Source organism: Lepisma saccharinum, chromosome 10 (assembly GCF_977018435.1).
Source record: "Lepisma saccharinum chromosome 10, izLepSacc3.1, whole genome shotgun sequence".
Taxonomy (NCBI): domain Eukaryota; kingdom Metazoa; phylum Arthropoda; class Insecta; order Zygentoma; family Lepismatidae; genus Lepisma; species Lepisma saccharinum.
In genome coordinates, this window is record NC_139238.1 from 67,410,910 (window position 1) to 67,438,815 (window position 27,906).

Below are 27,906 nucleotides of genomic sequence, written 5' to 3' on the forward strand. Positions count from 1 at the left end.
TACAACAGAGGGTGTTGTCGTCAAAAAGACGGTGAAGGAGTGTCCATAAAGTTGAAAAGTGTACAAAGAGAATACATTTGTATCAACATTTGTGACCTGTAAAATATATATAGGCATTAAAATTCGCAATGACGAACGAAGGAAAACAAGATTACCCCAAAGCATCAAGTAAGTGAAAGAACTTTGCGTGAAAACTTCTTATGTGAATGTCATATATGTTTAATTGTTAAATTTGTCTATATTACAAATAAATGATAGGTCGTGCCCTGTAATTGTGGTGATACTATGTTAATATAATCGATTTGGGCCACCTTTACAACTTAATTGTCCGAGTATAATGCACGAACTGCATTTTAGTAACCTACCATATCTGCTGAGATAATATATTTATTGTAAAGTGTAGACGTAAAAATTAATAACATCCGCAGTGCGTTACTTGCTTCAGTGTTGAGATTTGTACATTACATGCACACACACACACACACATAAAACGTGCACCCCTTATGCTCCACCCATAGAAATACATTGATGGTGAAAGTTATTACTTGTATTGTTTATACTAGTGCACTAAATTGTACCAGCGTTTTTGAATGTGTAGTATCATTACACAATGAATGTCTCATTTACCCTCTCCTGTGAGGTTTATTAAGAATATATCATCTGCTTTCCTTAGTTCCTTAACTCTTCCTTTCGGAGCAAATACAGAATACCGAAAGTATCTTCAATTGCTTTCAAATTCGGCATACTCACTAATTTTGACCTCGTAATCAGGAATCTGCAGTTAAAATTTGGCGGTCACGTCTAGAAATTGTGAAATAAGTCGAGAGTAACATTATCGTATGAGGGAAATGGATTCCTTCAAATTTACAGGAGAAAGTACTTACGGAAATCGTTTTCTTTAGCGTTGTGGAAGTTCCTATTTTAATGAGAATGCATGTTGTTTTCTGCGAAAATCTATGTCCGACACACTGTTTCTGCTCCCGCCTTTTGCTTTCTGTACGAGAGTGCAATGTTCCGTGTGTTAAGATGATGCAACCCCGTAGCCAGTGTTTCAGCCTCGCCGTGTTTTCACTAGAACATGACGTGTCGAATATTTATATATATATATATATTTTTAACTATGCTAATGTGAATGTTTTTTGGGGCTAACGTCAGTGGTTTGCGATGTATTTGCATAATTTCAAATCTGGGCACGAAAGTAGATATTTTCCGGTGAACGAGGTTGCCACACTTCATAAATCGACAAAACACTCTCAGAACGCCCCCTAAACCTGTATGCTATCACAGCCATAATGTGTTACAGATTCAAAACAACAAGTAACAGTAAGTACTCGTAAATCTAAGAAATAGACATTGATGTGCATTATTTCACTTTAGGAAATGTTCCACATTCGAAAATAACAGAGTGAGATTACTTTCGTAACATCTCTGGCTGTTTTGCATTGGCAGCTTTGGAGCGAGTCATATGTCCCGGAGCAGCCAATCAACAAACGAGCCGCTGACGTCATCTCTACCCAGCACCTATCGCTATCCCTGTTGCTCGCACTCTGGACTGTTGGTAGGCTCACTAACTGGACTCGCGTGGTCAGCTGGAGTTGTTATGAAAATAATCTGACTCTAGCAATGTAAAGAAGTCCGAAATATATGATTCGTAGGTGTTTCCCTCATACGATAATAGTACCAAGTCGAGAAAAGTGGGTCCGTGAACGGAGAAAACACCGTTGATTTTTGAAGAAAACAACTATTTTTGCAATGATGAGCATTTCAAAACTATGTTTACGATCACCCTTAATTTTTACTATGCTTGCCTAACTTAACCTTACGTGAATGGTTCGTGAGGTAAACGTATTTTTCAACTTTACGCAAGATGCCATTTTCTCACATGCAAATGAACGCTCCATGGAATGGGTCTCAATTATTGCACAACACTTGAGCAATGTTGTGTAATGACTACGGGAGCAAGACTGTTGTGTGGACGTCTTCATATCAGAAACATGGTTTCCATGTTATTGCATAACGGTAATTGACAATCTTATTTTACAATTTGTAGACATGGCTGCCAATTTTTAACTGCAGATTCGTGATTACGAGGCCAAAATTAGTGAGTATGCTGGATTTTAAAGTAATCGGAGATACTTCCAGTATTCTGAATATATACCTTCCTTTCGCCCAAGGCAGGTTGGTCACTAGATTCCCACTTGGAGGTCTAGATTTTCTGCTACTCAATGGTCTGTCTGTCCTAGATTTTCTGCCACTGAATGGTCTGTCTGCCCAGACAGTATCCAAATCTCTACCCAAAGTAAAATATTATATCATCTTCAACTTCAATATCATTGCCATAATTGACATCTGAGTCATCAAAAGTTGGTACCTCCTCATCGCCAGCGAGATTCTTTTCGTAGTGTTCATCTCGGGTCCGTGGTCATCTAACCCACCCTCGATTTCGCAAGGATTTTTTTTTTTATGAAGAATATGTGTTGCTAAGTGTGAAGAAAGAAATTCTGGAGCGCGGAAAGAAGTATTTAGTACTATACAGCCGTCTATAGTTGATATATAGCCATTTGAAGTTGCGTGGGGTACTTGCGGCTATGTTAGTTTCGTAGCATCTGTACTCTACTTCCGGCCATGTTAGCTTCGGATCACCGATACCGATCGATGTGGAAGTCTGTTTTTCATGGCTGTACCCCAAGGAATGTCATGAAAATTGCTGTCAAAGTTTCCTGCGAATTCCGGGCTTTAAAAGCAATTGATAATATGGCTACAATACTGGCAGGCCAGTTCAACTTTTGTCTCATCCTTTGTTACAGTGGTGTGGATTTTTGTAAGGCAAGATTATCTTGTAAGAAATTATTAATTTTTGCAGTTGTCACAAAAATTTGGTGAGAAATTGCCATAGTGAATAGTTTAGAAATGTTCATTTCCCATTGAGTCTGTATGAAACTTTTGCAAAGTGTAATTATCCTGAAAATGACGCAGTCTTCCAAATCTTCATTTATTTTTCACCACTACTGTGTGAAGAAATGGATTTTGTGATTAACTGATGGCCATTTTTATGTATTCCAATACAATTCTCTGAATGTTTTATCAAGCTAAACTGTGGTAAATTTATCCACATAATTTTCAGCGGAATACTTAGCATATTAATGTATTGAGTTACTTTTTATTGTTACAATTCAAGCATTGGTATCTGAGAATCGCTAACATGCACATAACCTTACACAGTCAGTCACTCTACTGTGCATATTTGGTGCAAATATGAGTGAAAGGACTGAAAATGTTGCCATGTGATAAAAAAACAACTTATGTCTCCTGAAATATTCCCAGTAGATATGGCTTTGAAAAATATAAGCTTTATTTACGTTTATCTTCTATTCTCTTCCCAGATGCTTTACTGTTTGGGGGAATTATGACATATATTGCTGGACTGCTTCTAGTAATGGCCTTTGCAAGGTGAGTACTGTTATTATCTTTTATGCTTGTGTTTCTAAGCCAAATGTTTCCTGAATTTATTTAAATGCATTGGTTTACAATAAAACAAAACCATATATTTCGTACAGGGCTCCCACGTATCCAAATGGTACAGGGCTCTCGCCTTTGGTGCAAGTTGTCCTGTGTTTGATTCCTGGTGGGAGCCCCCAAAATTTTGTCATTGATCCAGCAACGTGAAGACAATTGGGGGAGCTACCTGAAGAAGTAGCGGGCTCCATTCACGAAAGCCAAAACACTGCTGCGATGGAACAGCACAAATGAGAAAGTCGTTCTGGCAGGCCCTTAGAGGGCTGTCACACCATGAAGTTTAGTTCATATATTTCATACTATAATGAAATTTTAAACAATGGAAGTATTGATTGTATTTTTCTACTACCACTTTTGGCTAATCATGATGAATTGATGAAGGGACAGCCACAAAGAAAAATGCCCAAGCTGGGACTCAAACCTGGGAACTTTGGTGGAAAGTTTGAAAGTCAACCACTTTATGTGCTCAGCCACCAACCCGGCAACTCAGTTTACATATATCTGCAATTTCAGTCCTGAGTTCGTTAGCATTTTATTTCTACATTTATTTCTTGGTATTGCAAGGAACATGGAATAAAACTGCAATAATAATAATGGAAAAAATATAAATTTACAAACATTTTCATTATTAGATGCAGGTTTTAAAATTATTTTTTTAGTAGTTTTAAAAATGTTTTAAACAAATAAAATGGTTAAAACATAATACTAAAACTTATTTGCTAAGATTAACCTTTTGAGTCCCAAGGCCATTTTCACTGGTAAGCCCCTCAGTCCCGAGCCGATTTTGAGCAAAATGCAGAGTTTCAATTAAATGAGTGTAGATCGGAGACTAATTGCCCTAGAGAGGTGAGTGATATACCGTTGTACGCGGAATGAACCAGAGATTCAGACTATATGAAATTTATGCAAATTCGGCGTATATGTGGCAGGGGGAGGGGCTAACTCTCAAAATTCCAAAATTTCGGAAAAAAAATTGGTTCCCCCACCCCCCCCCCCCCCTTAAGAAAAAAGTACATGACAGTGTCGACATGCACATGGAAATGATCGCTGACATGTAAGGAACACAAAAATATTTGCATTATTATCATATGACCAATGTAACTTGAGTTGTACCCCCAAAAGGAATAGTCTGCACGCCACTGATTCAAGCTTCAAAATGCAGCGGTACCTTGAAATGACTTTAGCTCAGAGACTATTTGCCCTGGAGATATGAACGATATACCGTTGTACGCAGAATGAATCACAGATTCAGACGATATATAATTTATGCACATTTGGCATATATATGGAGGAGGAAAGGGGGAAATTCCCTGAAAATACTTTTTTTTAAAAAATGGGGTTTCTCCCGCCCGCCCCCCGAAAAAAAGGATATGAAAAGTTCAAAATGCACATAGAAATTATCGCTGGCATGTAAGAAACAGAAAAATATTTGCATCATTGTCGTATGACCAATGTAACTTGAGTTGTACCCCCAAAAGGAATGGTCGGCACGCCACTGATTGAAGCTTCAAAATGCAGCGGTACCTTGAAATGACTAAAACTAAATGCCTTAGAGATATGAAAAATATACCGTTGTACGCAGTATGAATCACAGATTCAGACGATATATAATTTATGCACATTCGGCATGCATATGGAGGAGGAAAGGGGGGAAATCCCCTAAAAAATACTTTTCTTAAAAGGAATGGTGTTTCCCCCCACCCCCCGAAAGAAAATGTCAAAATGCAAAATTTATGCAAATTTGGCGTATATATGGAGGGGGAAGAGAGAAAACCCCCAAAAATTATTTTAAAAAATTGTCACCACCCAAAACATGTCCTCCCACTTGGGCACAAAACGACACCTACGCACAACATTCACGGACGAAAAGCTAGAACGCAGTGAAAAATGAACGCCAATTCTTGCAGCTGCTTGACATTCTATTTTTAGACAATGCAGGGTAACCTATGTTCAACCTTGTGGAACACTTGTGCTCACAAACAAAGGTTTCCTTCAGCGCGCTTCAAAATTCCATTCTCACAACGCAGATTCAACAACCAGTCTTCCCCCTCCCCCCACTCACCACCCCCTGCTTGCACCCTCATGGAAAACTTTCATTTTGACATGGGATACTGATAAACAAGCTTCCTTCGAATGCAGTTAACAGGAGGGAGTGAAAAAAGCATTGCTTTAGAACAACAAAGCCGGTCTTCCTTTGTCGGCAAAAATTTGACCTTGAAAAGAGACGCAAAAATAGGTACCCTTTCCCGCATTTTCCGACAAAAAAAATGCAAAAAAAAAAATTCTGTTAAATACATGTGTTAGGAACAATATAAAAAAAAATCGAAATTCTAGCCAAAAGTAGAAAAGTTATAATGTAAAAACTACGACATTGACACAGGGTGTCTCAATCGAGATACTTGGGACTGTGAGGCTTACTTTTGGGTATCTCGATCGAGATACCTGGGACTCAAAAGGTTAATGGTTGATAAGAAATTCATTAATCATCAAAGGAAGTACAGTAGAACGTTGTTTATCCGAATTAATTGGGACCAAAGGTTATGCGGATAATCAAACGTGTTTATTTAACAAAGAAAAGCTCGTACAGTACTGGTTATTTTATACATACAGTACACAGTACTACATACGTATACATGTACAAGAAAACAAAAGACATGAGAAAATGAGAAAACACTCATTGAATCTTGCTTTTTTGAGTGTGCAGATAATTGACATGGGGATAAACGATGTTCTACTGTACTGTGTTTTATACTATAAAGCAAATACTTGACTAACTTCTCAAAATACCTTTTTATGTTACTTGTAAATCTTGTATGTAGGCTGTACAAGAAGGTTCAACTATTCCACAGTTGCCAGGTTCCACTATTCACATGTTAGCTACTGTGTTTTCCGAAATTACATTTTATTGTGAATACAACAAAATACATTGACATTAACAACAATATATGTTATGTGCAGAACAAAACTGTTTCATGCATGTACTATTCAATTATAAAAGTGTTTTTTAAACGCTTGTAAAAATCATAGTCATGTGGTTTAAACATACCAACCCTGAAGACCTTATAAAGCTCTTATGAGAATCATATTGCAACGAGTCACTGAAGATTTTTGAACTTGCTTCTCAAGATCTTTCCAGAAGACTATGCTGCCTTAAGCGATGAGCACAGGTAACTGTTCCGTGAGAGTATTTCTGCTGTGGAAGTAATACAGAGCGATCCATTGAAGTGTAGACCACCACATCGGGGTGTTTGCGCTATCAGCAAGCGAGGCACGCAAGTTTCCGTAACTAGTTTAATTAGTGATTTATTTACTAACCAACTTATGACAGAAGGTGCTGAAACTGGTTGCCTTTAACACCTCTTGACAAAGTTACCCATAACTCGATGCAGTTCCAGTTGATTAATGTTCGTAATTTCTTGGTGGATGTTATATTTCAGTTCTTCCAGGGTGTGTGGTTTTGACTTGTATAATCTACCCCAGACATAAAAATCGCATGAACTTTTATACCCGGGAATCTTGTTTAAATCACCTTTGAAATAAATATAAACACGCTGTGCAATAGAAAACATTTGCTAAGCCATAACACACTTTGCTGTTGGATACACTAGAAAAAACACAATATGTAACAAGTACACTATCACTTCACGCTCGCCAGACTAATAAACAGGCCACACAATACAAAACAAGGACCCTTATCACTTCACAGTCACCTGTCTACTTTCAGGACCTCTGTAAAAACCTGTTTCTAGCCCCCCTCGCCAGTTTACATTAGTGGGTGTCTTAATATAGATGTATCAAAAATGTGTGCGCATTGAAGGAGACTAGTTTCAATACCTCCTTTTATAAATCTGGTACGTAAATCACTTTTTAAAATAATTACGGAAACTGTTGTGTGCTTGCTTGTTGGACACTCTATGATGCCGACAAATAGCTGTGAGTGCCTTGCTTGCTGATAGCACAAACACTGATGTGGCGGTCTACACTTCAATAGATTCCATTGTGCAATGTTAGCACTTAGCAATGAACGCCTGCTTCCATAAAAAAATCGATTTTTGATTATTTCTGCTGGAGGTTAGGTTAGGTTAGGACCTTGCAGGCAGTCACCAAAGGTTTGTACTAGAGGCAGGCAAAGAGAAGACAAGTGTTAATAAAGGTGTCCATTGCCTTGCATTCCACACAACACAATATCATACGTATTTAATGGAAATGTCACTTCATCTTGTAAACTACAGAATTTCGATTTTCAGTTTTGTAAAAAAAAAACAAAGTGTAATCAGTGACTTTCCAACAATGTCATTTTATTATATTAATTGCAAATTATTTTGTGTTCATATACTTCATTCCTCTCTGTCTTCCAGTCCCTACTGGCTGCAGTCATATGAAAATACCTTCATAGACTTCAAGAACATGGGCCTGTGGGAATTCTGTTTCCACCGATTCCGTTATCCAAACTACCAGTTTGATAAGTTGTTTGATGGATGCCACTACATCTTTAGTGAGGAATATTATGTAATAAGGGAATGGTTGCTGCCAGGTACGTAAGCTGTATATCCAAGTGTTTTTGTTATTTATTATATACGTAAGTTTAATTATATGTTTTGCTGATGCTGATTATAAACAGATGATGGCATTGCAGACAATTTAGTAAAGAACTACCTTAAGGCTATATTATACACAGAGGACTGGTTGTTCTTCTGATAGATGAAGAAAAGCATATTTGTTAATGCAGATTGTCAGTTTCCCAATTTTACTTTCTTTATTATCCTTCTATTGGACATGAGACAGAATAAGTCGTGGTGTATCAGTTTATATGTAGGACAAATTGCTGATGAGTAGGGCTCGGATAGTTATGCACTAAAAAAATCAAAATATGCACTAAAAAGTGTAAAATATGCACTTTAAAAACCCGTTTCATTTATGAATGCTGTATATTACAAACTATGAAAGATTACATGTCAGGCAATGAATGTGCATTATTCTGAATGCTCATTCGCTACACAGATTTTTTTCAATTAATATGGTTCTGCGTTAAATGAAAGACAATACATTACAGATCAAGATCATGTTTGCACTTGATAACAACATGATGTGTCAAATTTTCGATCTTGAAACTCCTTCTGTTTTCAGCTAGAATAGTCTTATATTCAGAAAACACACGTTCCACTTCGCAAGATACAAGTGGACTGTATTTTAGGGCAACAAAATTGAACACATCAAGTTCCAGATCACCCACACGTCCATTTGTATGCAGAATTTAGCAAACTTTCACCGTTGTTGCATACCCACTGTTCTTTTTCAATACTGCACCCAATTTCTGTACATACAAAGGATCTTCAACCTGGGTGAGGGCCTCTTTAACATCTATAATTTTGATGCTTGTTTGAAGTTGCAACCCTTTGTTTTGTAACCGACGAATGGAATCTTTCAGGCAAGATAAATTAGCTCGGATGTAGGCAAGTTCCTCACGAATTCCCTCTGTGGAAAGTATTCGCTGGCCTCCCCAATGCACACTGCTTCCTAGGCATCAAGTCTATCAACAACCTGTTTCACCATTGCAAAGTTGTCGGCGTAATATCCAGCAGCCTCAATCCAAGTGCCCCATCTAGTAACCACAGGAGATGGTGGAAGTGGCACGTCAACCGCTACTTCCTGGAAAACTCTTACACGACTAGGTGCTTTGAGAAACACCTTTTTCACACATGATGCAGCACATGTGCAAGACGTGTAACATGAATAAGTTTCGGATACAATATTTAAGACCGGCCATTGCTTTACACATATATGGAGTAGCGTTGGTACAAGCAACTAGCACTCAGTCGTAATATGACCCTACACTGTCTGGCCACAATAATTGTAGATAAATATTAAAGAAAGCTGCTATTGTGTTATGGTTCATCTTTTCAAGTTCTTCAATTGTTGACAAATAAGATTTTGACTTTTCTTCTTCGACTCCCAATACACCGAACACGAAATTTACAACACACCCTTTATTTACGTCAGTTGTTTCATCAAGTGATACCCACATCTTATTTTAACCCACTTTTTGCCTCATTTTACTTAAGGCGAAGAGGGACAATTACGCACCAGGCATGCATTTATTCCAATATCGTCGGAATGAGCAATGCTACTAAAAAGATCTCCGGCAGAAATGAAGAGTATGAATTTCTCCCCATGTGGCAAGTGGAAGCGGTTTCCTAAGTTATACGATTGTTGAAAAATATGATGAATTAGTATTTACCGAATCCCATGTATTCCTTATGGGACATCAACTTCAGCTTCAAGTTACGGCTCATCAAATGGGAGTTTCGACTTTTCCTACTGCTATGACATAGTTCTACGTGTCCTTTTTCCGTCCATGTACTTTTCTACGTCATCGGATGTTTGATATTCCCGAGAGAACGAATAAAATAATGGTCCCATAAGCCTAGTGCATTTCTCCTTGCCTCCTACGGCCATCCTGGCAGTGTTGCCAAACCTGATGTGCATAATAGAGCTAAATTTCACCATTAATATAGCTAAAGAGGACTTTCAAGGAGCTAGATTCACGAAGGCTGCATAAAGTGCCTACTAGGGTAATTTTAGTTGTCAGAGGGGTAGGGGTGCTGCTATTACCGTTAGGTATAAAGTGATGACAATTTATTCTTAGTTTCCACCGCCTAGATTTGGCGGCATCACCCATCTCAATAATCCAATGATGTTAATATAAAATCGAAAATAAAGGGTTCCCGGATAACAAAATTGTCATCTTCATCTTAGCCACAGCGCTCTATATAAAATACATGGGGAGGAAAGAAGAGGTGGGTGACGCAGCCTATAGCTATACGAATATCACGCCACGTGCAAAATGTATATTCATGGCAAAAGTTGGTATTTATGGGCCGGAGCCAGTGGTGGCATCATAGTGGGGCAGAGGACGGGTGCCACAGTTCACAGTCAAACGAGTGCACGAAAGAGCCAGATCTGGCTTCCAAAGAGCGAAGTTGGCAACAGTGATCAGCAGCTGCCCCAGCGAGAAAGACCAAGGGGAAATTGTCCCTCCTCGCCTTAAAGTTCCCTGATACAGTTCCGGAACATAGTTTTTTCTAGTGGTTGATTCATCAGGTACATGATGATGTGTTTACTTCTCTAGAAAACCAACAAGGTCTTTGTTTTGAAGCTTGTGCAAGGAAATATTTGCTGAGACGAAAGCTTTACACAAATCTGCACTGAATTCAGACCAGGCTAGACCCGGGTGTGACTGTAAGTTCAAAAGTGTCTGTTGCTTACCTGATGTCCTGATTTTCACATGTTTCCCCATTTGCATGTGTTGCTGCGCTTGACATTTTCTTTCGCACGACACAGCACACTTGCAAACTTTACAGAACAACACTTTTACATCTGTGCTGAAGTCCTTGTCCAGTTTCACGTATGACTCCAAGAGGACACTCAAACATTTCTTTTCCTTAGGCATTGTCTTCTTACACTAGAAAACGGATTGTACAAAAATAGAAAACTTCTCTCACAGTACAGGTTTAACGGACGGAGAGAAGAGCTGTGTAAAAGCCACGACACAATGGTAGCTAACATATCGGGTTTCGCTCGCAGGAATTAACCTACAAGTGATAAGAAACTTGCACGTGGCGTTGCTAGTTTAGTCTATTGTTGAGGTGAGAATGACGTACTTGCGTCATTTCATACAATCCAGGGAAAAGGAAAGAAGAAAGACAGAGAGAAGATAAAGAAAAGAGAAGAGAAGCAAGAAGAAAAATAAATACAGTAGATGCTCGGTGTTGGTTGTGGGTACAAATATATGCACAACATCTACTTACTTTCATACAAATATGCACCTGCATATGAAATATGCATTTTTAGTTAAAAATCCTTAAATATGCATTTGCATATGCACTTGTTTTATGATTTTTTTCTAATTCTCGTAGCAGGAAGACTAATTATTATCGTAGAATTTTGGCAATCATTGTCACACGAAATTTGAACTTTCCTTAAAGTAATGAGCACTGTTTGGATTTCGAATATAAGTTATTTATGTTGAAAAAACAACTTAAAACTTACCTTACACAAACATGCGCGCTTCCCATGGACAGTGTATTTTCCATTGACAAGCGACTGTAAGTATCGTGGAGTAGTGGGAATTAATGTAGAAGGAAATCTGAACCTTAGTCGAGTGCATTTAGGGACTTTATTTTAATGCTAAGAGAGCCAAACCTTAACTAGGGTTACCAGACGTCCGGTTTTTCCCAGACATGTCTTACATTTTAGCCTTATGTCCGGCGTCCGGGAGGAATTTGAAAAATATCATAAATGTCCTACATTTTGAGCATCACATAATATTAATAAGGAAAATATGTGTTTCAGTTGAACAAAGAAGTTATGGAAGTTACAAGTCTATGGACTGAGCTCCCAAACTCAATAGTGAAATTTATTTTGATTCAGTCATTGCCAAAAAAGAAAAGAAAAAAGTTGTCCCGCTAGAGAACGAACGGGAAATCGGAAGCAATTAATTATAACACCATTAAGCCTTGTTTCCATGATTATGAAAAACTAAATATGCTGACCAAGGCAGTAATTTATTTTATTAAAAACATAAACTAAAACGTAACGTTTCAACCTTCTAGCAAGGTCTTCATCAGACTCTGTATCAAGTACAAAAGTAACAAGATACACAAAAAGGGCATTATATATACACAAACATTACTCCCTCCAGACTATTAGAAAGTTGTTAGGAACTTTCTAGCAGGTGGCTTTCACTTTCCAACTGTACTTTCACCTAAAAGGCTAAACATAATTACTTTAATATAGAATGTGAAGAGATATTCATATAGAATATCTCACGCTCTTTTTCCTTCATTTTTCTCCCTTCTCCTCTCGTCTTTCTCTCTTGTCCTTTCCACTCTAACACCTTCTTCCATTCTTTGTTTAACTTCAGTCCCCCATTGCAGTTCATTATGTCTTCTTCACCTTTCTTCTGTATTTCCTTGGCTTCCTTCCATTTTCTCACTAGCATTCTCTTCTCCCTTCCTATCTTCTTAGCCTCATCCCACTCTATGTCATGTCCTGTTTCTCTCGTGTGTGTAAATATTGCATTTCTCTCCCTCTTAAGTCGTACATCATCCCTATGTTGTTTCAACCTGTCTTTCAGCCTTTTTTTCGTTTCTCCTATGTACACACTCTGACATTCTTTACATTTCACTTCGTAGATAATCCCTTCCTCTTCTCTGTTCTCCTTCTTCTTGCTTGCATTCTTTGCTATTCCTAAGATGCTTTTGCTATTCCTACGTTACGTTTTAGTTTATGTTTTTTAATAAAATAAATTACTGCCTTGGTCAGCATATTTAGTTTTCCATAAGCAATTAATGAACAAAGTTTTCCTGCCACTTTCTGATGAAGTCACTGTTCAATACCTGAGCGGAATGTCTTGCCTTCGGGTTTATACTGATGGGACAAGGTGTTTCCCATTGTCATTCAATATTTTGATTGTAAAGCAGGGGGGATATAGAGAACAAAGTTATTGAGGGTGGCTGCTAGTCAAGAAGGTCATGAAAGTCAAGAGAAAGTAAAGAAATCAGCAAGTAGAACTTGAAGTCAATAAAAATTCGAGAAATTATTCTTGTTGTCAAGAATTTTTGCTAATACATTTGCTATTTGATTTGGTTTATTTTACTTCACTTTTCTCACCCTTTGGCTAATCGCGAAGATTAGGATGAATTATGGCAAGATAAGATGGATGAAGGGACAATCACAAACATAGGGTCGACCCCCTTCCCCCAAATCAAGCCTCACGTAAAGTCCAAACCATAGAGCCCTCGCTAGTCTGTCAAATGCAGTTTACTTAATTACTAATTTCCAACTTTACCTAAGTAGGGGTTGAATAAATAAACGTTAAGAAAAACTAAAAAAGGTTAAGAAAAGTCCTGAAGAAGTCAAAAATTTTGGATGTGTTATCTTGGGTAGAAACCCTGTTGTTGAACTAAAAACTGCCCAAGATGAATCTTTTGGAACCATTTCAAATTATTTGTTTGCCATTGCAGGTCATAATGCAAATGTTGAGAGAGTACTTTCATTCCAGCAGCACAATGGACTCATGAAAAAAATATTTTATTCATAAATTCTGTAAAATGTTTGGGACTGGTCCCTATAATTTCAAAGAGTTTGACTGTCCATTCTAACATAATTATATTTTGACTAAACCTGAAATTTTGAGAAAAATTGGCTTCTCTGAGAAGTACCAGTTAGAACATGTAGTGAGATGCATTGTTTAGTATGATTACAAGTTTTGAAATTTTGCATTTAAAATTTCATTAAGAATTCATTTTTTTAAACTGAAAAGAAAGTGTAATTTTTAAATTACTTTCTAACGTGTTCTATAGATAAGTATTATTTATTGCGAATGTTTTGTGTCCTACATTTTGGGACAGCATGTCCTACATTTCCCTTGTAGCGATCTGTTAACCCTAACCTTAAGCAACAACAAAATCTTAAGTAAACAATAAAACTCCACAGTATGTGTTAACAGAAGTAAATCGAAATGGAACCATGTTAAAATTGCATTCGTGGCACAATGAAATCACAATAAAATAAAAAGAACTTGTGCACTGATAATATTGCCAATGCAATATGTCTATACTAGACTTGATTAGTGCAAAAATCTGACATTTTGATACATTCATTATGAATTTAAAGGTACATTTCATTTGTGCTGCTTTTATAAAGTTCGATTTATTTTTTGGTATTTATGCCAATTTGGACATAATTAACCCCATAAAATCATCTGCAATGCATAAAATGCCTAAAAATTTATTGATAAATTTATTTAATAAATTATTTGATAAATACCCACAGAAGCCATCGATACACATTAAAAATTTTTGAAAGCAACTCCACAGCTGTCTTTTATGCATGCTTGTTTTTAATTTGTACAAAAACTTTTTACATCTTAGTATCTTTTTTCCCCATACTGAACATTCATGTAATGTGTAGAGCATGATTTTCTTGTTTAATGTTTAAAAAATATCTACATAGACAAAGTTAATATGCCGTGCAAGTTTTGTGCCTCTATCGCTTTTTGACAAAAGTTTCTTTTCATGTTTGGGAAATAAAGGAAGTGGTTCATAATAATAAAATGTAAGCTAGTTGCTAATTTTTTTCCGCAAAAGTTACTTGTAGAGGTTCCAGTGTGAGTGCAATTCACGTTACATTGGCAAATCTATCAGAACCATCAATGAGCGTACAACAGCACTTATCTAATGCAAAGATATCCCAACCCAGTAAACGACTAGCAAAACACCTCAAGTTCAACAAAGTCAATGTTAAAAAAGTTTAGCCAGGCATACATTGACAACAAAATCAAAGAGACACACGCAATTGTGCGCTTTCCACACGATCTGAACATTGACGGTGGCCAGGTACATCACGTTTGGCTGGCTATTGCAAGAACTTAAAGCCATCGCATGCAGCAGATGAACTGGCTACACTGACGCTCCTAGCGGCACGCTGAGAAACGACAGTAACCGGAAGCCAACCCAGCAGTGAAGCAACGAGTTCCCAAGCAGATGGTGGCAGGGGCCACTGAAATTAATAGAACCTCTACAAGTAAGTTTCGCAGAAAAAAAATAGTAACTCGCTTACGTCCAATTAGAAGTTTTTTTATGTTCAAAATCTTGCCTGCGTGAATTTTTGGACACCCTGTTTATCATTATTACTGTACAATGTAGTTGTCTTTATGGGAGTCCTGGTGGTGAGGAATGCCAACACTAACATCACACATGTTTCTGCATATTTCAGGTTGGCTAATGACGGTTCAGGCTTTTGTAACCTTGGCTCTGATGTTGTCTTTCGCCTCACAAGCAATTATTGCCTTGGAGTTGATCCGTTGGCCCCTGCGTTTCGTTCTCACTTACGAATGGCTGTTGTCTGGCATTGCAACTGTAGCCAACTGTGTCGCAGGTAAGTGTTTGTAAAACTTAGTAATACAAGAGGACAGTTTGTTATAAATTCAGCAGATAACAGTCCCTTTAGTTCAAACTTGGTATACCCTTTGTGCCAATATTATCTTGAATAAATTATATGAAGAATATTTGATTACAAGTAATAGTGTTTAAGCAGTTTAAGGGCGAAACAGTGAACTCCTTGCTGCAACAGCTCTTTCTGGACTAAGGTCCTGCAAATAGATTTTCACTGTGTGATGCATGGTGAGTGCATTTGAACCCCCTCCCCCTCTTTTTTAATGGGAGTCTGCTAGCATTGCTTCCAAGTAACTCCCAAGTTGTCAACACCAAACCTTTTGGTTCTTCCACCACAGATCAAACCCAGGACCAGTTTATAATCTTGCCTGGGAATGAAGTGGCCAGTTTCTAGAACAAGGGTCTATGAAAGGACTGTGTCCTGGTCTGCCTTAACACTGTACCAAGAAGCAGTTTATGTTGTAAACTTTTCTGGACATATTAAATTTGAATCAATTGGTGTGTCCTTTATTTTTAACAAACTACTGGAATATACTTTCTGAACACCCCATACATTATTGTTTTTTCGTCTCAAAATTTCACTTGCATGTTAATTTGTTTTGGATATTATTATTTATGTGAATAACATGCAAAGTTATGGCTTTGACATGTATTTATTACATGTTAAAGTGTTGTAGAGTGAACTGGAAAGTTATTTTAAACTACCTGGAAAAATCAAGGAATTTCACTTGGCAAGGTGAGTAGAAGTCCTGAAAAATACTAAGCATTCTTTATGCCAAATATATTTCTGCCATTGTACCATGTAATTAACATGCTGTTGTGTATATATTTTTCTTCTTCCTCCTCTTCTAAGGTTGTTGAGCATGTTCATGTTTTGAGGAATGAAAAATGCAGTAGCAAATTAATACACTAAAAGGAAATACTTCCTTTTTCTTCTGTGGAACCTGTGTACAATTTTGCTTGTACAACAGGTTCCTGAGATGTCAGGGCTAGCTTAAGGGCTGCATGTTACCCTCAAGGGTGCTAAACTGGAGTGTTTCCCTTGAGTAGCTCCAAAACCTTATTTCTTATTACATAATCATTACTACCGTATTTACGTATGTGTAATGTGCATACATGTATAATGCATACCCTGGTTTTTGATGGGGAAAAGCAAAGAACAAACAGTTATGTCTCGTATACAATGCACAGTACAATTCAGGTTCAAGGAATGGCTTTCTTAGGTTGTAAAACTGTTGCTATGCTGATCAAGAGATAATGACATCGTACCTATTCAATGAGTCACAAACCTACACCACTTCCTCTCTCTTTCCCCACTGTGTTTAGCATCCTAAAACATTCACTTCTCTAACCACTTTGTTTATTCTTTAGTAGAAGAAAGCGAAATATTTGCAGCGCTCAGGAAGTTATTTTCTATTATTTCTTTCCCGATCAATACCGCTGATATACATCCTGTATGATGGAAGATGCATGATCGAATTCTGCCAGATAGGCATGGCGCTGATTTTCTCTGTGTCGCAAAACTTTCTGTTACAAAGTGAAAATTCATGGAAAATGGACATTTCACTTTTTACAGTTTTTTTTTTTTTTCAAAAAAATATATTATGTATTACGAGGTGTGTCAGGAAAGTAAAGATACAACAGATATATGTCTTAGGGAAAATATGTCAGGCATAAATTGACAACACTGACAGGAACATTGATCCTTACTCTTTCCAGTAGCGTTCATTCACAGTGCTGCGCCGAGGCTTGTGTGAGTCTCACGTGCTGAAAATGGCTGCAGCGATAAAGAATCCCGCCAGATGCGAAGTGCGGGCTGTGATGCGGTTTCTCCAGGGACATTCATCGTCAAATTGTGGCAGTTTATGGAAACATTATGAATCGTCAAAATGTGACTAACATAAGTGGTGTCGTGCCTTTGTGGGAGGTAGGACAGATATCCATGACGGACACAGGACGGGAGACCGTCTGTGATCTCTAAATGACCTTCTTAAAGGAATTGAAAGCACAACACAACTTCCTCCCATTATGACGATTCATCATATTCCCATAAACTGCCGCAATTCGATGATGAATGTCCGTTGAACATTCGCCTTTTGCCTGGAGAAATTGCATCACACCCTGCATTTCGCATTTGGAGGGATTCTTTATTGCTGCAGCCTTTTCCAGCACTGCAAATGAACGCTACTGAAAAGAGTAAGGATCAAGGTTCCTGTCAGTGTTGTCAACTTATGCCTGACTATTTTCCCTAAGATGTAACTTTCCTCACACGCCTCATACTAAAGAAATCCAACCTGGTAATTTGTATTTGTGCCTGTTGATATATTCATGTTATATGCAGTGACATAGTGAAAACATGCATGGTTTTAATGTTGTATGTCCGAAGTATTCCATGCATAATATGCACCACACTTTTTGGGGGCAAGAGTTTTGGAAAAGAGAAAGTGAGCATTATTCATGAGTAAATACGGTATTCGTTTTAAAACAGGTGAATTTGTGTTGACAAGAATTAATTGAAGTTACTGCTGCATAACATAATATGCATTTTGTGAAAAAATCATTTAGCAGTTAAGCTAATAGATTACTGTTATTTTGAAGTCATTAGGTAGGCATTAAATAAACACATACCTACAATAAATGCATTCTTTATGAATAACACTTAAATTATTTTAAAAATAAGGCTATTCTTTTTTGTAATTAAAAACATAAATATATGACATGGTCATGTTTGTTATTAGAAGGAAGCTGGAAAGTAGGGGATCAGGGTAGAAATGGGGGGGGGGGGGGAAACACTTCTGCAAGAGAATAATGGCAGTGGTCACTGAAATTAACAGAACACAGAAAACCAGTTTCACAGATAAGTGAGTACATCCTTTTAGTGTATTAAAGTACATAGTTGTTAATAACTCTCTTCTTACAGCTGTTTTCCTGCTATTTGCTGTGTCCATATTTGGTGGAGAATGCTGGCGACGTGATTGGTTGATGTATCCCAACTTCAACTACTTGTCTTGGTCATATGCTTTTGCTGTGATCTCGTTTTTTATCCATGGACTGGCAGCATTTATGCTCTTTCTGGTAAGATTATCCTTATGTGTCTCTAATTGATTATAGAATTCTGTTCATGATGTACAAGTTTTAGACAAGCAGCAATCTTCTTTTGTGACTAATATCAAATTGTGTAAAGCATATAATCAATTCTTACGTCTAAGGAATAAAAGAAAGAAATGTAATAGTATGCTTTTTTGTTCCTTAACAACAAATTATTGAAAACAAATGAAGAAAGATAACAACAACGTTTTGCATGTAGTTGTAATCATAGTAAATGAAACATAATTTAATGTACTATTTTTAGTGCAAATAATGAGTATACTCACTAGAGGGCGGTGTTGTGATTTAGAACTATATACATTACTGTTATTTATATAATTTGCTGTGAAGTGGAGAAATTATTAACTGAGCATAATGTAAATGCCCAAGCCTCTACAGCATTAGCACTTTTGCCATGAGTAACTTCTATTTGCAATGATTGATTGAGTTGATGTTTTAAGTCCACTTTATGCACAGTAAGGCTAATTGGGACTGGATCTACAGTTTAAAGTGGAATCTGAGCCACCAAGTATTGAATCCAAGACCCCTTGATTGCAACGCAATGACGGTACCACTGCACCATCCGGGAGGCCTCTATTCGCAATGAAACACTAGTGGTACAGAAAATGTTAACTTCAGGTAAACCAGGTAAACACATTTCCGATAATTATTGCCTTCCAAGAAATGTGTTTTCTTGTATGTAAGACCAGTCAAGCAGTAACTCTTTTTGTTGCGAAAACGTGACTAGCTGGAATACAGTATTAGCATTTTGCAAATATTAGGGTTTATCATTTTCCAGTTGTTGCAACAGGTGAAGAATGTATGCCTCATATAAACCAAACTGTAGCACAACAAAGAACATATGACATTGTTTTTGGTTTCAGTCAGTGGAATTAACCCTTCAAATGGGTATGGTGAATATATCCATCATGTCAACTTGCAATGGGTTTAACGGATATGTTCATCCTGGGCATTCGTCGCTCATATCTCCTGAGTATGACGAGCTATGGGCCAGCTTCTTTCACGGTTGATCTTTCCACCAAAAGATCCCACTCTTCAGAATTTTCATAGTATTTAACTTGCCATAATCACCATGAGATTGAGACACTGCTTTCATGTTGGCACTCTGCTAGTTGTGTTTATCTTGCACTTGCATATAATACTATATTATTGGCTCCTATACTATATTATTATATCATTATTAACCAACTCTCTAGCCTTCTAAAACCTGAAGATTTATGGCTGCAGCAACACAAACCTTCCATCTGTCCCTATCCTGGGCAAGATCAGTACAATCTTTTCCGTCCTTACTGATTTCTTTTAGGTCCATCTCAAAGTTATCTCTCCATCAGCAATCACGCTCTCGCGACTCGACATAGATTCCTGACCTATTTGGTAGCCTCCTTGCATTCTCCTCCTGAGACAGGTTGTGTACCCCTTTTGTAGTGCTCTTGGAAGTTGGGTAATGCTTTGGATAAGGTTTCCAGGTGTGGCCGGTTCCAGTTCATTCTGCATTTTTCACTTGAATTCACGTCTATTCATGACAAATTATGGTAGGAAAATATAAAATTAAAAAGAAGTAAAGTGCTCCCCTGTGCTTTGCACCATGCCATGAGGGCATATAGGGGGTGTGGAGCTAGGGTCCCACGCTTTCTTGGTCACGGCCGGAGGTGGGAGTGATGTGATCAGCACAACGTCCCTGGTCACCTTTACCCCCCAGAGTTTCCTCCAGGTACCCACTTTATACGATGCTAGGTAGGCACCAGAGCTGCTTGAACAGGTGCAAAAATTCCCAGTTCTCCCCCGCCAGGGATCGAACCATGGTCTCTCGCATGGTAGTCAGATTAAAAGGTAAGGTTACAGGGTGGCTACTCACCGTGAATTCCAGGAATTCTGCATCGTGAATTATTAACTCCGGGAATCATGCGTGAATTTTGCTTGAATTTATACATATTTATAAATGTCCTAAGGTACATTTTTCAGTTTACTTTCAATTTTTGTCGAGGAAGGAAAAGAATGCTGTGTGGAAAATAAAACTGAGTTCTCTCAGTCCGTTTACTTTGTTACTGTCCTTTGTAGAGCAATCTGACAGACGGAAGATTATTGCAAGATATCTTGAAGATGATTAGGTAGATTTGAGTTTGAAATTCTTACACAATTAACAATTTTTCACAGATTAGAATATATACCGTAACATTTGTGACTTGTGTTTGTAGATGTATTTCGAGTCTGAGTATGTGATATGTGAAATGGCAAATGTAAACTATGGACCTCAAATTAAATGTTTTAAAAATTCAATGGAATTAGAATTTTTGAATACATTGGAATCACACAGACCTTTATATTGTTACTATATTTGTGTGTGTGAGAGTTGAGAGGCGGTTACAGTAAGGTTGAGATAGAGAAGACATCTGCTTGTAGCTTTGAATTTTTGGAAAATTCGCCTTAAAAAACATGAATTATACTTGAATTTTATCATGGTCCTAGAGTACCCACCCTGTAGTAGGAAAATATAACTCTCACATTTCATGTTTCCATCAAAAATTAAATACAACTGTCCGTAGTTATCGTCTACTTAAAATAAACTTGACAACCATTTCTGTTACAGGACACGAAGAAGGGATATCACCAGATGAGGCAGAACCATAACTTGGTTGTGCAGATGCATCCTAACCCTGGTAGGAACGGATATGTCTGAAATGACGAATAAGGAGTTCACAGCAACGTTCCATTATGATTTTTAGTTGATATGGATGCTCTTGAATCTCAAGCAATTTGAGCAAGACTTATACATTTATTTCTTCACATTGGTTTAGTATCGTATTCAGAGTATTAGTTTTATAATGGTTGTTGTATAGATTGTGTTTGCAGATTTATTTTTTTCACAAGAAGATGTAAGCAAATGTGTACAGTTAACACATTTATGAATATATATTATGCTCAGCAATATTGCCTTAACACGATCATGATGAATTTGTACATTAGCTCAGTATTGTATTTGTGTAAGTGAGTGCAGAAGTACATAACACATGGACACACTTAGGAACGTATGTGTTGTGGTTAATGATTTCTCTTAGAATTTTTATAAAGGTCTGTTTTTACACTAATTGTACTTTTCTATATATTTTCCTGTACCTAGTATGTGAATACTAGTTGTATTAACGAAGTATACATTTTGTATGTACACAATATTGAGCTTCAAATTTTTTGCTTTTTTGTCGTAGCCCAAGCTAAGCTAGTAATGATAGCTATTAAAATTACAATTGGACAAAACGTACACACACATAAAATACCTGGGTCATTATTTATTATAAATCGCTTTAATAATATACATTATTTGGTGTATAATTTTAAATTACTGATGAAAACTCTGCGATTTAAAATGCAAGGAGTTAAAAGCAAACTTAATATAGGTGATTCATATATGTGTAAACGTGTGATCATGCTTTTTTTATTTTATGCAAAGTACTGTGTAATGTAGAAATATGTTTGATGTATTGACAACATATGTGTTATATTATCTTACATATCTTGCAGCATAACTGCTGTTGTGACTTAATATTTTGTGTGTATCCTTTCAAATTCCTTTATCTTAAGTAGAAAGGACTATATTGTTATAATTATCGGTGAGAATACAATTTTGACAAAGCATGAAACATGTGTGTACTTCGTAAAGAAAACGAGAACCCGATTACTTCAGTAAAAATGGATTGAGCATTTACTAAAGTAATGAAATGCTGTAAACGTAATGATTGTACTCACCTTTTTTCAGAATCGGCTTCCCTTCCTGTTATCACTGTAGTTTGTTTACAAGTAAATTACTCATACTGGCCAAAAGTAATATATAAGTGAATGGATAACAATAAGAATGCCAAATCTCAATTTTCCTACATTTTTATTGCTTTATTCTTTCCTATTACCATATGTAGTATTGCTCTCTTTCCATTGTGACTTTTACCTGTAGTTGTCGGTCTTCATAGTGTTTTTCTGCCATTGTAGTTATATCCATTTACTGGCATATATATATATATATATCTTCCGTCCAACCGTAATTATAATGCACCTGAATTCTCATCAGTATTACTGTAAAGTTGAATGTAGAGATTTAAAGGGAATTGAATTGTAACTGTTAACACATTGTTGACTGATTTGCTATTTAGCCTTGTTTCTTATTTGACTGGCAATTTTTTACTATATTTTAAATTAAATTATCTGAAATGTAGAGTAATAGTACTTTTATGCAGCATATTATTCCTACAGAAATGCATGGTGGTTTGTTCAAAAGTATCTTGTTTAACTCTGATAACTCGTCAGAATGCAATTTATAAACATTTCAGCTCTGAATGGTCATATCTTTTTACAAATTTTCGTTTTGGCCCATTGTTGTGTTGCAGAACCACACTAAATGCATGGCCATGAAAATAGGGGGCTGGGCAGAATTGCGAGAAATGCCATGTACGAGAAAAGCAAAGTGAGGGGGGGATAATAGCAATTGATTCCCACGCACTGTATGGCAACATCAACCATGCTGCATTGCCTAGTTCGAGCATCAGACCAACCTCTCTCCGGGGCATACAGTTGTCATCCCTAACCTTCTGAGCAAATACTGTCAGTTTGTATCACATGGATTACAAAGACCAACTCTACAACCAGATATTTCATTCTGTTAAACCTGCGAACGCACAGAGTTGTACTTCGATGTGGCAACAGTGCGAACTTCTGCCACCCTCCTAATTTCATGGCTCTGAGTTTAGGAATGGTTGTTCACTATCCAATATTTGAAATTTTTAAGATTTAGATCAGCACATTTCTTAAATAAAGTGATGAATACTCAAACGTTTGTCATATTACAAAGTGCATATTCCCGTGAAACTCGAAATATGGTCAACTTTGACAATCAACACACACAGACATACATACTTGATAGAGAATTAGAAAAAAAGTGAGACAACTGTCAGTGCAAGGAACATATCTAAATTTAAAAGGGAGGGGGGTGAAAGAAGTGTCAACAATGTGTTAATGGAGCGAGAGAAAAAGTTTGTTTTGTGGTACAATGCATACTAAGCACTTTATCTGTTTAATTTAAGGTATTGTTACACAACATTCATGATGAATCTTGTTTCAGAAAAATAGTGTTACAATAAAGGAGATGCATGAATATCATAGCAATAACATATAACAGTTAATATTTTTTATGGACTTCAATGTTACTGCTATTAGTAAAAGGCCTGTTTTGTATTTTGTAAGTATTGTGTACTTAAATGTTTTGTATGGTGCATTTTGTTAGATTTTCTTTACTTTTTTAAAATTTCATTAGTTACGAAAATAAATTATACTTTTAATATGCTATGTAATTGATATTTATGTAAGAATTTAGTGAATATTTTTATATTACCTGGACTAAATATTTTCCTTGTTGTCTCTTAAAAGAACTATACTTTTAGTGTTGTTATTTGGTATACTTTAGTTCTATTTTTCAGAATTTGTTTATTCAACAATGTTTCTAAAAATTATTGGTTACATCCTCGCCCTATATTCTTTCTATGTTTATAAGATAGTTTGATTTAACACTGCATTATATTTATGCAAACTTTTCTTGTAATTTCACTTTTTTTGCATCAAGCAAATTTCTAGAAAATTTGTGTTGTTTCTCAGTAAGAGTTGTAAATCATAGTCTGTAATGTTTTTCTCATTAGTCCATTATACTACTAAAATTTTATTGACTGTCCAAGAGAAATACAAAGTGAATTGTGATATACAAATATACTAATTTGTATATGTATAGATCAAAGTACCCTTCTTTCTATGCAATATTAGCGGAAAACTAAAATTGTAGAAAACTGAGAAATGGATTTTCGTTAGTTACTTTACCATACTACATTAAAATAGCCCCTAAACTTGTCCCATAATCCAACTTATTACAAATGAAGAAAAAGTAAAATTATTTTCCAATTCAACTTCACGTGTAATGCTTTCATCAAATTAAATCATTAATAATTGAAGGGCTCGGGTGTAAAACATGGTAAATGTCATTTTGATCATTTCTGAGTTCATTAAGAAAAAAAAGGTTATTAGAAGCTATGCTCTAGATAAATTGTTTTTGTGTTGTGTTTACCAATTTCAGAAGGGCTGAATGAGTCCAATGCCAATTGTATTATGACATGGCAATTTCACTCGAAAATTGAAGGATGGAACATTTTACTTTGTAACTCAAAAATGACCAAAATATCACTTACCATGTTTTACACCCGAGCATTTCAATTAGGAGTGATAATTAGTGATGTTGACAATCAATGTGCATCATCAAAAAATATTACTTAGCATTCTAAATGTTGAATGACCATTCTAAATCTTAGATTTAAACTGAACTCAACCCCATGGGGAAACAACCTTCTGAAGCTTTTCACTAGATAAAGCAAGATCGTTGCATTGACTTACATTACCTCTTTCTTGCTTTCTGTCTTTGGAGACATATATTTGACACGTTACCTTATTTCCTTTTTCAATGTAGGCTTTGGTAACTAAGTATTTCACGTAGATTATAAAAGATACTTCCAGTATCTCTTCCTGGATCTATCATCGTAATGCTACCCTTATAGCATCAAAAGCCCCCTCTAGTTCACTGCACTTTTTGACACTCGGTGTAGTGCAGGTGTTTCCTGGTGTCAGACTACTAGACTGAAAGCGGTGTTCAAGTTCAGAAGATTCAACAAGATTCAACAAATGCCTGGCTGCTGCTTTAAACATTCATTTGATTAGTTAGCAATCACCACCCACTACATCGCTCCATAATGTAGTGCAAACGGTGCAGACACCAAATACACTACTTAACACCAAATCAACGAAGTAGACGAGTTGGTGTTGCACCATGTAACCAACTATATGCTTGAGTGCAGAGAGAGGAAAAAAGTGCAGCGAACTAGATGGAGTTAAAAATAGATATAATACAATATGTGCCATTTGTCTTTACTTCTATTTTATGAACCTGCTTCCTTCTAGAAAAAGTCAGTGGATTTTGAAACAAATGAATTTATTTATTTTTATATAATATATCTCCATTGAAGAACTGAACACTGCTTTCTCGTCCATTCCATATGCATTCAGTAAACAGATTTCCCATTCAGATCATATTTTCTGAAGAAAAATAATTTTTAAAAAATATAATCTGCTTACCAAACAGTAAAACACTACTGCTCTGTTCCTAAGTAAAGACATTCAAGTCGCATGAAATATATTCCAAAGTACAAATTTAACCACTATTTTGTGTGAATAATTTAATTCACATTGCTGTCAGTCAATTGTTCTAGTTTATAGTATCCTTGTAATGTAGAAATGTTAAAATTTATAACATTGGATTACGTTCTTTGTTGTAAATTCTAATCACCAAACATAAAACCACCATTAAGCTAGAAAAACAAGAAAAATCTTAAATGTTTAATATGTATATATATATATATGGTATATTTTTCCTAAGAGCTGAATAAATAATATTTTCATGGCAGAGATATTCCAGAATTTCCATCTTTTCACTGTTATACAAAACCTAATATGTTTCATAAAACAAGGGTATGTAACTAACATTAGAAATAATGAAAATAACAATAACTAATTTTGCCATCATCTGTTGGTTAAATTAACTGTTCCATATTTTCATTATTCCTATATTTAACAGAATTAATAATCTATTTGTATTAAAACATTAATACACTGAATGTAATAACATAATGATATGAACTAAAACTTACCTGCAAAAATAATAAGTACATATTAAATATTTCACATCCATAAAATATATTTTAAAAAAATATGCTATCCTCGAAAATTAAGGGTCCATATAATTCAAGGTACGGGTTCTTCTGATACTATGTTACTATGTAAATGGAAATTCTAGAATGCAGTTTTGCTTTTATTGTGCAGTGTAAACTGAATCTATTCATAAAAATGTTAGAGGATGTAATCATAGCAATTTTCAGTGGAAATGTGTATCTGAAAATATTTGCATTCCTAGCACTTTATAAAAGAATGTATTTCTTTGAATAGCTTGTTTCAAACTTTTGTAGATTCTCAAGGATGTAATAAAATATTTATTACTACAATAATGTTGATAATTACTAGTTTTTTCAAATTCTAGTGACATCTGCTAACCTGTGTTTGTTTTGTTTGTTTAGCAGCAATGGCATATTCTGAAAATTTGACCTGGTTTACCACAACATTTCTTATTTATTGTATTAGATATAATAGAAATAAAACACCCATACAGACATGCAAATAAAACAAAAACAAAAGTCCGGCAATTCCAATATACAGGGTAATTCAAAATGAATGGTGCAACTTTACACAGTTATTATGACGTTACTATTTATGACAGAAAATCAGACAAGGCCTCAGTATAAAGAAAAACTCTGGAAGTTTTCTTCTCACTAAGTGGGCTTATGCTGCTTTGCCACTGTTCCACCAGAAAAGCCAGTGTCGCAAAATGGCAAATGACCAGTAGAAGACGTATTGTGTGTTAAAGGTATCGAGAATTGATTCAATCACAATGGTGGAAAGACATTTCCACATGTGTTTCGGTAGTAATGTATATGTCCCGAAAGATTTATTTATTTATTTATGGGAGCTATTTTTTTTTATCACATTGACAATCCGATGAAGCTGTGCGTGGATGTGTTGCACAGTGTCTCTAGTATGCCCGTTGATCGCGTCACGTGTCAGTTCGGAGCTCGCAGTGAGCACGGAAACATGCCTAGAACATTAAGAGTCGCATGCCAAGTGTGAAGTCCGTGCAGTCATTCGATTTCTTCTTGCTGAGTGGGGGGGGGGAACAATGCAGCTGAAATTCATCGACGAATGAGTGCAGTGTATGGTGAAACTTTCATGAGTGACAGCAAACTGCAGCAATGGTGCAGGACCTTTGAAGCAGGACGTACAGACGTTCTGGATGCAGGCGGTCAGGGAAGGAAGCGAGTGTCAACGGATGATCTTGTTGAGGGAGTGGGTCAGGCGATTCGAGAAAATCGTCGGTTCACAATTTCTGTGTTAAGTGAGTTGTTTCCTGAAATTTCAAGGTCAGCTCTATATACCATCGTGAGTGAGAGACTTCAGTATCGCAAACTCTGTGCGAGATGGATTCCCAAGGTGCTGTCCAACCAGCACAGAAGACAGCGAATGGACGCCGCCTTAACATTTCTTCAGCGCTACAGACATGGGTCCATTTCGAAAATGAAAAACTAAAGAGCAATCCAAACAGTGGATGCATTTCCATTCCCCGAGTAAACCAAAGAAGTGCAAGCAAACCTTCTCCATCAGAAAGTGTATGTCTACTGTGTTCTGGGACAGAAAAGGAGTA

At 36.4% G+C, this 27,906-nt stretch overlaps 1 protein-coding gene across 1 annotated transcript; it reads left to right on the forward strand.

Annotated features, from left to right (window-relative positions):
* Positions 1–26,659, forward strand: pck (Claudin superfamily protein pickel). The gene is made up of 6 exons (XM_083129875.1): positions 1–168; positions 3,384–3,450; positions 7,875–8,050; positions 15,295–15,456; positions 18,394–18,548; positions 21,169–26,659. Exons 1-6 carry the CDS (start codon positions 129–131, stop codon positions 21,256–21,258), a joined length of 690 nt encoding a protein of 229 aa, XP_082986001.1. The 5' UTR covers positions 1–128; the 3' UTR covers positions 21,259–26,659.
* Positions 26,660–27,906: the final 1,247 nt, after the last annotated feature.

Excerpts from the sequence above, each read along its gene's own strand:
- pck (XM_083129875.1), top strand. The coding sequence starts at position 129 with ATGACGAACGAAGGAAAACAAGATTACCCCAAAGCATCAA. Across the intron at positions 3,451-7,874 it reads CTAGTAATGGCCTTTGCAAG|TCCCTACTGGCTGCAGTCAT; the intron begins GTGAGTACTGTT and ends TCTGTCTTCCAG. Across the intron at positions 15,457-18,393 it reads TGTAGCCAACTGTGTCGCAG|CTGTTTTCCTGCTATTTGCT; the intron begins GTAAGTGTTTGT and ends CTCTTCTTACAG.